This window comes from Rattus norvegicus, chromosome 3, assembly GCF_036323735.1.
Source record: "Rattus norvegicus strain BN/NHsdMcwi chromosome 3, GRCr8, whole genome shotgun sequence".
Taxonomy (NCBI): Eukaryota; Metazoa; Chordata; class Mammalia; order Rodentia; family Muridae; genus Rattus; species Rattus norvegicus.
Genome location: NC_086021.1, coordinates 29,460,547 through 29,475,774, shown reverse-complemented (window position 1 = coordinate 29,475,774; position 15,228 = coordinate 29,460,547). Strand labels below are relative to the sequence as shown.

The window sequence follows — 15,228 nt, the reverse complement described above, 5'->3', positions numbered from 1 at the left end:
CCTCTGGGGGCATTAAAGACAATTCTTGGTCTGATCATTTCAGCTTTAGCTTGGTTTTATCTAGACATTTCCAAGAACTTAGAGATAAGCAACAACAGAAGCATCCTGTCCACATTAGCTGACCACAGTTTTATACCTATCAAATTCTTCACTTTCTGAACCACGTACTTGGCCCTGAGGCCTCCTTGAGGTCAGAACTCCTGATCTGCAAGGAGTGGGAGAGTCCACTTCTCCCTCTGGAGGTTGCCCACGGCCTGGCTGGCTCTCAGAATGGAGGCCACCTCTGAGTTACCCACTCCCGCATCCCAGCTCCACTACTCTACCCCCCTACTGAGCACCTACCCTCAGAAGCAGGAAGGATGTAAAATCTTGCCAGACTGTGCTGGACCAAGGTCCTCTACATTAGGGGCTAAGAGGGTGAGTCTCAAGTCAGTTAGGAAAAACTAGACCTTCCCAGAGCATGAAGGTTACTCTGAAGAGAACGGATGCAATTCCCAGTGCGTGGGGATTACCTGAGAGCTAGGACGGATGCGCTAGAGTCAACCTCTCCTAACCATTGTTCAGGACTCTCTGAACATTTATTTGTTCTGCCCAATGCCCCTAACTATTCATGCTGCTCTCTTCTGCCCTGTGGTCATGTGTGCACTAGCTGTCATGCTGCAGGCATCCACTGTCTACACCACACTTGAACAGACCTTTGTCTCTTGAGAGAACACACTTATTAACCACCCTGCAGATGAAGAGATTGGGGCCTAAGAAATGGTGCCAGGACCATGATAGTGGAGCTTGTTAGCGATGGTCTGGGATGCTCCAGGCTGACCCAGTGCCAGCTGCTCCCTAGTCAGAAGATAGTACCTACAAGGTCCTCAGGAACACTCAGTGTGACCATTAGAGAACTTCAGGGTCCTTCCTGCGATGACCCCAGGCTCTGGATGAGAGCTTTAGGCGTTATAGCTCCAGTCCAGCCAGAGGCCTTAGGCCTCAGAACTCAGATCTAGGAATGTGAAGGTGTAACCTGGGGAGGCTCTGCTGTGTCCTGCGTTGTGCCCACTTGGCTAGCCTTTTAGCTTGCCTCGGAAGATCCAGCCATACCCTTGCCTGAGTGTCCATGCCTATCACTGTGCTAGAGGGCCTCAGTACAGCTCTGAGACAGGAAAGGAACAGCTCTAGCAAGGATCCCCCAGCCACCTGTGGGAGGTTCCCCAAAGGAGGAAGAAAGGGCTTCTGAGACAGTCTCGAGATGTTAACTAGGTTGGCCTGGACCTCAGAGACCAGCCTGCTGCCTCCCAAGTGCTAGCTTGTGGTAAAGGTGCGTCCCACCACACCTGAGAATAGGGCTATGCATTTTAAATGACTTTCCTTACGTTCTTTTTCCCTGGGACTTCATATCACTAACCACCCAAGAGGGTAATTTGGGAAGCACATAATCGCATATGTGGGTCCTCACACTAACCAAGGGCCACAGTCACGTCTTCTGTCCATCTTGGATTCCCACATTCCCTCCCCTGGGAGCCACTCCCTTCCCCACTTGCATTTGTACCTGCCAGCATTCACACTGTTTGTCCCACAGGAGACCTACAGACCAAGCCCAGTGTTGCCCAGGCAGTGGAGAGGCCCTTGGCTACTACAGAAAGCCATGCTTGGAGCCTGCAGGGACAGTATGGGCAGTCCCTAAGTGAAGATGGTCCTTGTCCCCAGGAAGCCAGAGTGAGTTGGGGTGTGGCCATGTGCTGTGTGCAGGTTAAAGGGAGCATTGGCCTGCCGTGTGGCCTCTGAGGCCACCTTGTACATCACACAGGGCTCTTGTGGGCCGAGGGCTCAGAAAGCATTCCAGACAGTTCATCCAGTTCTGCAAGGTTCCCTGGGTCTCACCTCATGCTCAACGCTTGTGCAGAAAGAAAGTCTTCCCAGGGTGAAAGGGGGCATTGGGTGGTTGGGATCCTTGGGGTCCTCTTCAATGGGTAATCTTTATTCCTTAGCAACAGTGTCTGAAAGCACAGTCTTTGATCCCCAGCAGAGGAAGTGGGGAGGCCCTGATGGACTTCTTTCTCTGTATTTCCAGCACGTGGCTGAAAACAGAACAAGCCAAGGGCTGGATGTTTCCAGAAGCTCTAAGGAAGAAGCCCGAAAAGAGGCACACTCTGAGTCAGAGCAGCAAAGGTGTGGAACATGGGTAGGGTAAAGGTACGAAGCATGGAAACAGTCTCAGTCAGCGTCTGGAACTTCTCCATGCCTACCCCTAGCCCCACCCTTCCTGGACTGGGTCCAGCAGTACACTACCTACTGGGCCTGACTCCCTCTTAGTGTCAAAAACTACTGATACTCAATGAAGGGCCAAGGTGCAGCTGGGGGTTGCAGGTGTCTAGAAGTGTCACCTTATCAAGGTGACCTGTGGTCAGATGTCATCTGTCATCAAAGGCATCAAAAGCAGGGTCCCAGGTATCCCAGTGTGGCAATGTTCACTTCCAAGGCTGGGTGACGGGCAGGGCTGTTCCTAGAGTGTGGCATGGGGGTTACTGGCTGCGAGTCCTGGGGCAGGGGCAGCTGGGAGGCAAGACTCCTTCCCTAGCAGCCACGGCTTCACCATTCACTTGCAGGGGCGGAGCCTGTCAGCAGGAGAGCCGGGACGTCTGCTCGGCCCGTCCGGAAGCTGAGCAGGAGGCTGCTCCACCAGGTGAGGCTCCCATCCCTTTAGGACCCAGCCCCCACCCCTGGACCAGCTCAACACTTGACTTAGAGACTGTTGGGAAGTAGCTCTTGGATCAAAGTGAGGTCTTTCTGAAGGCGTGTTGCCGGCCATGGTGGGATGGGGGAACTCTACTGACCCCTTCCCCCAGGGCTGCAGGCTGAGTCTAAAACTTCAAAGTGAGCCAAGCAGGGCCACCCACCAGGTCTAACAGCAGCTGAGGGGTTGTAGGCTGTGTCCAGACACTTGGGGGACAACTACATGAGGCCCACCAGTAGGGAAGGAAGGAACAGTTAACTGGGGATTGTCAAAAGACTAAGCACACCGATACCATTGCTCTTTTTAGTGTCCTCGGTTGGAACACCCTTTTTTGGGACTGCCCTTGCTCTCTCTCTAGAAGTGTAACTAACGCTGCTTCTGGGATAGTCTTCCACCTAGGGTGTACTAACTGTGAGCCCCTCCCTAATTCAATTCGTCTCAGCAGCTCCTGCGGCCTATGAGGCTGAAGCACAGTCTGCCTGGCGCCTCGACAGCCCTCCATGCCAGCCTGCTGCCATCTCGGAGCTGTGTTCTGAGACTGCTTCTAGTAACCATTCAGGGTCTTCTGAAGGCCCTGCCTTATCTCTCACCCACTCAGCTGACTCAGCGAGTAACCTCTCCTGTGCATCTCTCCAGGAGTTTCAGAAAGCCACGGCTACCCTAGTCCAGCTTTCTGACAGTCCCGCATCCCTGTCCCACTTAGAAGCTGAAGATACCCTGCTGCATGCAGATCCTAGTTGGTCTAGGGAGCTTTCTGCTCATGATTCCTGGAAAGACCCAGGCCTGCCTTCATTCTGGGGTCTCCACCAGGGCCTTCCTCAGCTAGAGGGGGTTCCTGGCAATGTAGAACAAGTGACCCCGCAGAGACTGGAAGGTGGCGGGGCCAGACTCCTCAGTGGCTTCTCTGAGGAGGTAGCTGTGGCAGCAGGTTTAGAGCCAGACTTCAGCTCCCTTCAGGCTGGCTGGCCGCTGCTGTTCCCACGTGCTCCTTCTCCAAAGTTGGGGTCAGAGCTGTCAGAGTCCTCCAGCCAAATCTGGGAAGAGAACAGTGAGAACCTTGCAGAGCCCAGCCCTCGTGTTGAACCAGACTCAGGGAGCTCCTTGCCTACAAATGGTTCATTGAACCTGGAAGGCAGTGGAGGGCCCCATACCAGATATACCTCCCCAAGTCCTGGGGGAGAGCAAGAAGCTTCCAGAACCCATAGTAGTCTGAGTGATACATCCAATACAGAGAAAACCAGGCAGATGTCCCCTGTGGCCACCTTCACAGTGTTCCCACCCCAGAGTCTGTCTGTCAGTGATTCGACTCTGTCACTGTCTGTTCCTTTGGACACGTCCTCCTTAGAAGGGGCAGGTCTCAGTAAAGTAAGCATGCCTACTGAGGCCTCAGCTGGCTGCCAGGGGGAGCCCCAGGATGCTGTCACAAGCCCATCCATGCAGAGGAAACCCCTACAGGCCTCACCTGATTCAAAGGTGGCTACTACCCCACAGGCTCCTTCTGAGGGCGGAGCTCCCTGTGCCACAGAGCTAGCCAGTCCCTCAGGTGAAGGTGGCTTCTTGACTGAAATACTGTCTCCTGTGGATGAGGTGCTGTCTTATGGCAGTGGGGACCTTACATCCTCCATCCACAGGGTCACCCACCTCCTTCCACCCCCTCCCACTCCCCAAGCAAAGAGTGATATCAGTGAGCCCAACCCCAGCTCAGAAGACTTCCCTTCCCCACCTGAGGAGGCCATGTTTTCAGGTGACTCACTGGACACCCTAGGAGAGGGTCCAACCATTACCACTGACGACATGTCCTCTTTATCCGAGGAGGTTCTGGGGGAAGCCCTCTCCCTGGGGCCTCAGGAGTCAGGACACCTGGGAGCATCTGGGCAAGCTGGAGACCTGGGTGACTCAACTTCAACATCTCCCTTGAGTAATGGGGATGGAAGTGCCCCTGGGAAGTCCACAAGACTGTCAGCTCAGCCCCTGACTTCATCCCCCGGGTCTTGTGTGGCCAGAGATCTTCAGGCCTTAGACAGCCAAGGTGGACCTCGGGAAAGGGTACAGTGTTTCAAGGGTGCAGAGCACCAGCAAGGGATAGAATACATCTCAGACAGAAGGGAAGCCACATCTTCACCCTCCTGGTCTACACCTTCTGAAGGCTCACCCCCAGGCCCAGTGCCAGTGGTGCCCAGTGGCCAGGCTGAGTCCCTCAAGCACACTAGCGAGGAGGAGAAGGCAGGTCAGAGCTGCTGCACAGAGGACCAGTCCAAGCTCCAGGATTTGTTGGGTACACAGCAGCTCCCTAGGAGAGACTGGGCTTTTGACCCTGTCTCTGAGGGTGCCTGTGCTGATCTTCTAGGGACAGGAGATGCTGGGCCAGTGGATGTGGTGTCCACCCAACTCAGCAGGAGAATCTTGCGTGAGTCTCTGGCTGCACTGTCAGGGCTGGTCCCTGGAGACAGTCCCTAGGTGTATGTGCTCTAAAAGATGATAGAAACTCAGACATCTGACATGCCACTGTGTGTGTGTATGTGTGTGTGTGTGTGGTATGTGTGTGCGTGTGTGTGTGTGCGTGCGAGCGTGTGTACATGCATACGCACCATGGTCCCTGTGTAGAGGTTAGAGGATGGCTTTTGGGAATTGGTTCTACAGTGGTTCTAGGGACAAGGGCTTTTACCTGCTGAGCTGTGTCTCCGGGATTTTGTTGTTGTTGTTGTTGTTGTTATTTCGTTTGGATGGTTGGTTAGTTGGTTGGTTGAGCTTTTGTTGTTTAAAAAAAAATAGGTTCTGGGGATTGAATGTTCCCATACTTGCAAGGCAAGTGCTTTACCAACTGAAGAATGTCTTCAGTTCCGTCTGTCTTCAGTTCGTCTGGATCTTGCTGTTAGACATAGCAATGTTTCCGATGGATTGCTTGTGGCTGAGGGACCTTTGTTCATCCTGTGGAGATGGAGAACATGTAACTAGGCACTCTAGGCAAGCAAGGCCTACAGCTTCTTCCCAGAAGAAGAAGCTTGTCCTGTGATTTACTATTTTACTCTTGCTCTCATAGCATTTTCTGCAACACTGATTTTTCTCAGGAACACAGTGACTAGGGACCCAAAAAGAGTCTTGTCCCTTGTACACCAAGGCCAAGACTACCTCCTTTATTCCTTAGGGGCCTTCTGGGACAGAATGACCAAGGTGGTTATTGAAAGTGTGGGGAGGTGACACAAGTGGTTCTTACAAGGAAGCAGTGACCATTCTCTACAAGAACACCTTCTTCCCTGAGGACAGACATCAGGGACTTGTTGACCCAACCACTCAGGATTTCCTGCTTAATGGTGGGAATGAGACCAGTTTGCAATGTCCAGGACCTCATCTAGCTCAGGGGTGGGCTCACCAGGTGTCTGGGATCTCTATAGGGACTAGAGTGGCCCTGGGATGGGTTCCCATGGTTAGTTCCCCAGGAGAACAGAACAATTCGGGGGCTTGTATAAGGGCAAGGAGAGGTCACCAAAAGCAGTGACTTCTGTTAGAGGCTCCACCTTTCCCTCCCTTTGTGGACTCTGGTAAGATCATGAGGGAGAAAAGGCTGCCTGCCACTCACTGCTGGCAGCCTGGTAACCACAGTGTTGTTCTGGCTGTTGCTGCTGAGTGCTGGTACACAGGCTCAGACAGTGGTAAAATCTTGTCTACCTCCTTAGCTCCACGGAGGCTCTGTGGGGCCCAGAGCAATCAAATGGAAGGGCTGTCTTGAGGGATTCTAGGATCTTGTGCTAGACTCTGACTGGATGCCTCATGCAGGCAGGAGTGTCCTACGCGTCTTACTTGTACAGTGTTCTCCCCCTGTCTTCAGTGCCCCAAGGAGGTGGCACTGTGTGTGTATGTTCATGTATGACAGGGGTTTACTCTGTGACCCAGGTTAGCTTTGAACTCTCTCTGCCTCAGCCTCACAAGTACTGGGATTATAGACATGAGCTGCCCTGCTCTCTAACAGGAGTGGCTGGCTTTTTACACAGACCCAGAAGTCAGTCAGTTAGGTTTTTTCAGAGGAAGCAGATTTCAAAATCTGATTTTTGAATCCAGCTTGAACAGGATATCATAGGATGAAGCTCATATACATGGTCGGAACTCCCAGAGGTTGCTTTCTGTGTCTTAAATCAGCATGCATGTGCACGTGTATAGGCATGTGTGTATGTATATACATGGGTGTGTGTACCTAATCGTCTGGCTTGAATTCTTCACAGTTCCCTGTTTGTTGATGTATACTCACTGTTCATCTTGCTGGTCTCATGACATTGTTCCCCAAGTGTGCCATCTGACTGCACTCATCCTCTACCACTCGCTCTCCTCCCCATCCATCCCCTTCAACTCTCAGCTTTGCTCTTGTCTTATTTTACCCATAAAAACTATGCTTACTGCCAAGTGGTGGTGGTGTACACTTTTAATTCCAGCGCTCAGGAGGCAGAGGCAGGCAAATCTCTGTGAGTTCAAGGCCAGCCTGGTCTGCAGAGAGAGTGTGTTCCAGGACAGCCAGGGCTACACAGGGAAACCCTGTCTGGAAAACAAAGCAAAGTTACGCTTACGAATAATCTGTGCCAATGACGTTGGTTTGTGCTCCATGAGGAAGCTGGGTTGTAGGAGGTGGCGTTTCGCTTGGTGATAATGAGAAATTGCTCATATAAAAGCAGTTGAGGCTTCACACAGTAGCCAGGTAATATATACGCATTTGCCTTATATATCAGTTTTTAAAAAATTAAAAAATAAATAACCTAAAATTTGAAGAAATTATCTTTGGAAAATGACATTTTTTTATACTTCTGCGTTACCAAGATTCCCCCTCCCAGTACTAATTGAAGCGTCCGGCTCCCATTATTCTATCAATACTGGATCCTCACCGGGACTCTTCTCACATATCCTGTTGTTGCCCTGTGTAGTGGAGGTCCCCTCATGCCCTCTGGCAGTTCATAGATGGAGTAGATGGGGAGGTCCAACTCTAATCCGTGGATCTGGACCTGGGAGGTAGCTGAGTTGGTCAACCTGTCGGCTCTCCTGTGCCCACACCACCAAGGTGAGCTCTCTAGCTCTGCCCTGCCTTGCTCACCCAATGCCACAGCCAGCGAGGCTCAAGGCCTGTTCTGAGTGCAGCAAACAGTGAGGGGCAGGGTCAGCTCTCCCTTGACTCACCTGTGCCTTTGACTCCAGGGTCAGTTCTATTGTGTCGCTCAGGCAAGGTGAAGGGCCTGTTCCCAAGTGCCACAGCTGGTTAGCGGTCTGCTTTCATGACCTGAGACAGACATTGAGAAGCAAGGTGGGGAGGGTATCTTTCCCTTGCCCAAGTCATCGCATAAAGGCCTGGGGGAGGAGCCAGCTCTCCCTGGCTCATACCCTCAGGGCTGGCTCACCATCTTCCGACATCAGGGTCTGCTCTACTTGGCTGCCCAGGTGAGGGGCCAGCTCAGCACAGTGCCTCAGGCAAAAGTCCAGACCAGGGACACCTGCATGGCCTTTGGCGGTAACATAGGTCTGGGACATCAACACAGATCCCAGTGCCATAGGACAATGGACCCAGATGTGGCCCCTGCAGCAGCTTGGGCCCTGATGTCCCCATGGCTTCAGACGGCAGCACAGGCCACTCAGATCAGCACGTCCCACTGTGGCAGCACAGCCCTCGGATATCCACGTGTTGTGCAGGAGGACCATGGACTCAGACATGGTCCCTTGGCAGCAGCCGGGCCAGGATGTCACGATGACCTCACATCTGCCTGTTCTCACCACTGTTGAGCCTCCAGTTCTACCTCTCTCCACAGAGCGTGAACTCCTCGGCTTCCCTCACTCTTCCATCCCCACCACACACTCCACCTTTCCCGTCTCTCCATTGCACATGTACCCATCGTAGCAGTGCCGGCAGCAGGCGCTTGTCTATCTACCTTTCCACCGATGTGGCCAGGGCCTCCTTTAGCCACGGGAGTCTTGTGGATCAAGCTCAGGTCGAGAGGCTTGGCAGCAAGCCCCCTTTACCCACTGAGCCATCTCAACACCCCCTTTAAGTTTTTATCAGCACCCGGAGAGAGAAACTAAGACCTGGAGGGACAGGAACTCACTGAGGTTCCCAGGCTGCCCTCAAACTCACTCCCACCCAGGCAACCGTGAACTTTCAATTTCCTCTCTTGGCCTCCTGAGTGGCACAGGCCTCCATTACAGTGCTTAGCTGTCTTAGGTTTTTAACACTCTTTTTTCCCTGAGTGTTTCCTGGGTGTGGAATGTGCTTTGATCATGGCTCTCCGACTGAGTCTCCCTTCCCTGGCCCATCCAATCACCTTTTAAAATTAAAAAATGTTTGCGTGTGCCTGTTTTGCCTGCATAAATGTTTGTGTACCACGAATGTGCCTTGGTGCCTGTAGAGAGTCAGAAGAGGGTGTTGAATCCCTGGAACTGGAGTCACAAACAGCTGTGGGTGCTGGGAATCAAATCCTGGTCCTCTGCTAGAGCAATGAGTGCTCTTAGCTGCTGAGATCTCTCTCCTGCCTCTTCTAGCCAAGTTTTATTGACATAACTTACATACCATAACGTTTTCTTTTAAAAATGTACGTATTACCTGGGCACAGTGGTGCATGCCTTTAATTCCAGCCCTGGGGAGGCAGAGGTGGGTGGATCTATGTGAGTTCAAAGCCAGCCTGGTCTACAGAGCTAGTTCCGGGACAGCCAGAACCACACAGAGAAACCCAACTTGAAAAATATATATGTATATATTAGCGATTTTTAGTATGTTAAAAAAATTGTGCCACTACTCACTTTTTGAATCAGAGGGCCCCTATGGGTGTGGATTCCTGATACATGAGCATCCTGCTAGCCTTGGAGACATGGAGTCCAGGGATGATCCATCCAAGTCTTGGCTTCTCCCACCTATGCTCAGATGCACAGAAGTATGGATGGATCTCCTCTGAATAGCTTATGGCCCCTGGGGATCCCAAATTTAACGACAGGTGGAATGGGAAAACCCCTTGGGACTGGTCACCAGATTTGTCCTGCCTCTGTTACCTGCTTAGGTGCCAATTCCCAGGCCACTTACAATTCCTTTGTGCCCCTGCTATGATGTAGGTCACTTTCCCAACAGCCCCTTGCAGACCTACAGTTTAACTTGCCACGGGGGCATCCCAGCCTCTTCGCTCCAATGAACTGCTCAGTAAGCCAGCTTTTATCCAATAGACCCAGCCAACACTCGGCTCCAGGGATCTGCCAGCTTGGATCCTGCACCAAGTTTCCCAGCCCACCCAGAGCACAGGAAAATGAAGTCTGTGTACATGATTTCAAGACACATTGCTGACCTATGGCTTTCCTATCGTCTGTTCTCTGGTTCTGGAATGAATTAGTCAGTTTTTTGTTTTGTTTTTACTTTTTTTCTTTTCTATTCATTGATAACCCCATTGGACTTGTGAGGCCCAGTGAGAGAGATTATGCATTTTACACACACGTTTGGCATGACATTAAGTATCCCCCATCGAAATCTCACAAAATTGCCTCAAGTTCCACAGTTCACCTCCCTTGCCCCTGCCCAGTTTATTTCATGGGGATTGGTACTGAAACCTGGGCACAGTAGGGCTACACATGGTACAGCCAGAATTCTCCCTGGCCCCAGAACAGGTGCAGCATGCTTTAGCCTTGGCACGGTGTCCTTGGTGGGAAGCTGGTGATGGGAAACTAATGAGAATCAGGCCAGGCCATCTGCAGGAGCCAAGTCGCAAAACTGCTCTTGTGGGCGGAGAGAAAGCATATCTGCAGAAAGTGCTAGATGCGTTTTATCTGCCCAGGATGTGTTTGAGCAGAGCGCTTTGGCATTCAAACGTATTGACCGTAGTGAGGCTTCAGTCCAAGGTCCCTCCCTCCAAGGTCTCAGGCTGTACCCGCCCTGGTTCTGATCCCTCATAACTACTTGAACCAATAAATCTTGACGAGAGCCTCAGGAGAAGTTATTATTTTTCATAGAAAATAGTTATTTCCCAGTTAAACCACACTTTTGATTTTCCTGTGATCCGTCTCTGTCAGTGCTTGCAAACCAGTCCCCTTAGACCGTGCTTTCTGCTTTCCACATGCCAAACTGTCACATGAATTTCCCAAGTCCCTAGGGTCCCATGCCCTCCTGCTCCACCATGACAGCCACTCTCATAAAACATACACAAAGGCCGCTGGGGCTTTTACAAATGGTTGAGAGCCATAAACTCCCTGGAAAGTGTATTCTCATCCTGCCTGAGGCTGAGCTCTGCCCCAGGACTGGCTGTGTGGGCTGGGGTTACAGCTTGTCATCTGTGAGACACAGTTGCAGCAGTAGACACAACCCACGTAGTCCCCAGCAACCTGAGGCGTCTCCTCAAACTTCAAGGATTTCCACCCAGTTATTGTCACATCTTTGACTTTATCACAGATAAGAATTTCAGGATGGACCAGACAGCAGGGGAGTCAGGGTTCATTAGGAAGAAAGCAACAAAAACTCCAGCACAGTGTTAACAGAGAGACGCTCAGATGCAAGATAGGGCACACCCAATCCTGGATGTTGGATTTTCAAAGGAGAGTCATACCAAAGTGGCTTTGCAATAGCCATGTACAGGATTTCAGAGGCTGTCAAGAGTTTCTTGCTCAACAGGTATCTAAGGGATTCTCCCTTCCTCTTTCTCTTTTCCCCTTTCCAATAAGTGAGATTATAGGATGCTTCTAAAGCCATCTTGGATGGAATTAAAACCTGGTAAAATAAAGCTTGGTCCACAGGAGTTGAAGGAACTTCTTTTCCTGTAAACGAGTTCCTTGTGAACTTCCTAGAAACCTGCAGGTTTAGATCGAGAAGACTCAAACATGGCTTGTTGCTACTTTAACCTCCTTATTTGAAAATGTTGTCTTCGTGTCAACAAATGTTAACTGTATTGGAATTCTTGACTATCAGCTGGAGACAGCCTTCAACCAGTTTCCAGACTCCCTTCCTCATATCCCCAGAAGTCTCCCTATCCACATCCTGCCTCCCACTTTCTTGCCCTCTGTGTAGAGAGCTCAGGCTCTTCTGTCCCAGACTGGCCTTGGCCAGATCCTTCCCACACACCAATCCAGGCCAATCAGCCAGTCCTGCTCTAGTGCCTGCCTCCCCGCCCCCAATACCCAGGCAGCTATCAGTTCTTCTGTTCCCTGGTCCTGCTTACTCGCCCTCTGGTGACCATTAAAAACCAAACAGCTTTTCCATATTTTCTCCCAACCATTGTCTCCCTGTTGTAGGATATTCGATCACACTGTGAACCCCAAGACTGTGTTATTTACTAGGGGGAAAAAACCTGTTTCTAGTTGTGGTGTAGCTCAGTCCCAGCACATACCTTTAGTCCATGAGCTTTCTGTTTATCGTAACAGGATTAAATAAAGTCAACCATAGGTCAAAAGGGAACAAGAGACCAGTTGACAGGGAGTGAAGGTAGGAAAAAACCATAGAGTGTGAAGGGAGCTCAGGCAGACAGATAGAGGCGCACAGGAAGTAGAAGAGAGTATGTGCTCTCTCTAGTGGTTGGTGAAGAGCAGAAGATTAGCATAGTAAAGTAGACTAAGTGATTGGAGAAGCCAGGCATAGTGGTGCACATCTGCAATCCCAGTGCAGGGAGACAGGAGGACAGATTCAGCTACATAGTGAGTTTCATGCCAGCTTTAGAACCCTGTCTAAAAAGGAAGAGTCTGGTCTACCTGTCCCTTCTACAATCTTAGCAGGAAGCCGGTCGACTTTGCCTGGTGGTTCTACTGTATCTTGTGGGTTATAAAAAGGTCAAGGGATTATCATGGACGTTTGAAGTTGACAGTTAAAATCATAGGTTGCATGTAAAATCTAGGATGCATGTTACATATGAATACAGGCACATAGCAAGCAGTTTCTCAACCTATTTATGTCTTATTAAATCTGCATTTCAGATTGAAAATCTTGGCCTGGTGTTTACTCCACATTCAACGTGGCATGGGCTATTTCCCCTTGCTAAATCTGGCTACCTAGGCCCAGGCCTTTCTCTAGGTGAAAATTGCTTGTGGTTGGGTAAGAACTAAGATTGGAATAGGGCCAACCATGATCCGGGAGCAGGGGCGGGGCCAAGAGTATAGGGGCGGAGCAGGCCTAAGGAATGAGGCGGGGTCTACATTCTGGGGCGGGAACAGCGCCCGGAGGCGGAGCAAAAACGCGAGCCGAGCCAGACATTGAATGACCAGCGCTCGGGGCGGGGCCAGATTATGGGGGCGGGGCGAGAAGAGCGAAGGGTGGTACCTGGAAAGACTAGCGGATTCGGGGGCGGGGCTAGTGCACAGGGCCGGACCGGCGCGCGCAAGCACGTGATGGCGGTTGCTAGGGTGAAAGGTCAACGCGCCGGCGGCACTCCCAACATGGCTGCCGCCCGGGCTGTGGCGCGCGGTCCCGGAGCTGATGCGCGGCGGCCACTCTCTCCTCAGGCGGCGCGGGGGCCGCGGCTGCTCCTGCTGCTGGCGGTGGTGGCGGCAGTGGGGCCCCAGGAGGGCGGCGGGGCGCGGCTGTACCGCGTGGGCGAGGACGCCGTGTGGTTGCTGGACAGCGGCAGCGTGCGTTCGGCCACGGGCAACAGCTCAGCCGCGTGGCTGGTGCAGTTCCATTCGTCGTGGTGCGGCCACTGCATCGGCTACGCACCCACCTGGCGAGCGCTGGCGGCGGACGTGCGAGGTGAGGGCCCCGCGCGCCGGTGGACGTTCCTCCGGCGCAACAGCTGCGTGGGTCGAAGCCACAGCAGGGACAGATGGCTTTTCTGAGGTCGCCAGCTCAGAACACCTTCTTCATCCTGTCCCCAACCTCTTATCTTAGCCGCTACCTGATAATCTGATCAGCTTGACTTTCCCCATACCCAGCAATAGAGCCTACCCTCTCAGCTCTGGAAGGTCCCCATTCCTGTCAAACCTCAACCTGGTTTGCTAGATAGCCAGCCATATGGTGGGCACTGGGCCGAGAAACTTAGAAACCCACTCTGGGGACTGCTCTGCAGAAGCAGAAAGTTTACAAAGCGTCTTCTTGCTGGGCTTCTTTGTTCACTAACCATAGCTTTTAAGGAATCTTTCCACATGTGTTTAGTTCTCCCTTAGTGCTAAGTTATTCACCTTTGCAGACCTCACACCCCTTCGAGCGGCTCCTGTAAATGGGATTTAAGTGGCTGTGCAGTAGCCTTCCCAGCGCTGCTTAGGTTTGGCTTCACTGGCTTACAACTGTTGAACTAACCTCTAATTACAGATCTCACAGGGCAAGACAACAAATTGTTACTCTTCTTCTTGCACCTTTGGTTTTAGGTCTAGTGTTGAACACTGCTGTGTTCCTCTTAAACAGATTTGCAAAGGAGCCCTTTTTCCAAGTACACAATTGCAAATGACTATTTTAAAATGTTTACCTTCTCTTTCCTCATTGTTGGCTACTTTGACTTTTATTTTTTTAAAACAGAGTCTCATGATGTTGTCCCAGCTGACCTTGAACCCAGTGATTCTGCGTGGAATCTAATGAACTTGTTCTCTTGGATCTCAAGTTTTCCTTTTCTTTCTTCCTAATAGTTTTGTTTTGAATTATGTGGGCATGGGTGTGTGCAGGTGAGTGCAGTTTGCCTTGGAGGCCAGAGGTGTTGGAATTCCCTGAAGCTGGAGTTCGAGGTACTTCTGAGGAACTGTAGGGTGTAAGTGCTAGGATGGAACTCTGGTCCCCCGAAAGAGCAGTGTGTGGGGTTTTGTTTGTTTGCTTGCTTGTTTATGATTTTTCCAGCTAGGGTTTCTCCGTGTAGTCTTGGCTGCCCTGGAACTCACTCTATAGACCAGGTTGGCCTTGAAAGATCTGCTTGCCTCTGCCTTCTGAGGGCTGTGATTAAAAGTGAGCACCGACAGCACCCTTATGCAGTCTGTGCTTTTAACCTCTTAAGCCATCTCAGGTTTCCTTGAGTCCTTGGCAAGCACTAGCCAAAACTAAGACAGGACATTGAGAAGACAGTTTATATCATGGTTTTTGTGAGGTTTTTTTATTTTTATTTTTTGCCACTCAGTAGAAGAGAGGACTTTTTATTCTTGATACTTGCTGGTGGATCTGCAGGTGACCTGGCAAGACTTGTTGTCATCTTTTTTGCTTATATCAGTTCTGGCTTTCGATCTGGTAACTAACTTGTTTAAGTCACATCAGATGTTGTAAGCTGACTCTTCTGTAACCAAACCAACAGAGAGTGTTGCAGTTGTCCCAGGAACTTGCAAGGAAAGACAGTTCCAAAAGTGCCACAGTAAAAATCCACAGCTAATGCTGTGGTTGACTTAATGAACTGCCGTTGTCTTTAAAGAGTGACCGGCTGCCAAGAAGTTGTGGCAAGGTATGGTGAAAGTGAAAGCTGACTGGCAGGAGCAGGTGAGGGCCTGAAGAGGGAAGCTAGAAGCTGACGGCAGAGCTGCCTGAGTCAGCCATGGATGTCAACGCCTGGGGAAGCAAGTCCCCCAGGGATTTGTAGATGCTAACCCTAGTGTTATCACAAGCTCTGGAG

The 15,228-nt window shown here is 51.2% G+C and overlaps 2 protein-coding genes and 1 long non-coding RNA gene across 13 annotated transcripts in view; 2 read left to right on the top strand and 1 right to left on the bottom strand.

The window, feature by feature from the left end:
• Positions 1-7,483, top strand: part of Ccdc187 (coiled-coil domain containing 187) — a 56,711-nt gene extending 49,228 nt beyond the window's left edge. For all 8 annotated transcript variants that reach the window (XM_039106127.2, XM_039106125.2, XM_039106126.2 and 5 more), the window contains 4 exons: positions 1,571-1,707; positions 2,063-2,160; positions 2,598-2,674; positions 3,168-7,483. In XM_039106127.2, coding sequence (XP_038962055.1) covers positions 1,571-1,707; positions 2,063-2,160; positions 2,598-2,674; positions 3,168-5,182 — 2,327 coding nt within the window. In that variant the 3' untranslated portion in view covers positions 5,183-7,483. The remainder of the gene's footprint in view (positions 1-1,570; positions 1,708-2,062; positions 2,161-2,597; positions 2,675-3,167) is intronic.
• LOC120101510 (uncharacterized) lies at positions 38-13,108 on the bottom strand. The gene is made up of 4 exons (XR_005502058.2): positions 12,972-13,108; positions 7,883-7,982; positions 5,391-5,653; positions 38-3,759 (listed from the first exon to the last, which is right to left on the bottom strand). It is a non-coding gene; the product is annotated as an uncharacterized LOC120101510 (long non-coding RNA).
• The window catches only part of Qsox2 (quiescin sulfhydryl oxidase 2), a 29,649-nt gene continuing 27,456 nt past the window's right edge, over positions 13,036-15,228 (top strand). The window contains exon 1 of one of the 4 annotated variants that reach the window (NM_001109434.1): positions 13,036-13,397. In NM_001109434.1, coding sequence (NP_001102904.1) covers positions 13,040-13,397 — 358 coding nt within the window. In that variant the 5' untranslated portion in view covers positions 13,036-13,039. Of the gene's footprint in view, positions 13,398-13,468; positions 13,485-15,228 lie in introns of those variants that run through there. The other 3 variants (XM_017592040.3, XM_039105855.2, XM_063284545.1) reach the window with 3 other exon arrangements.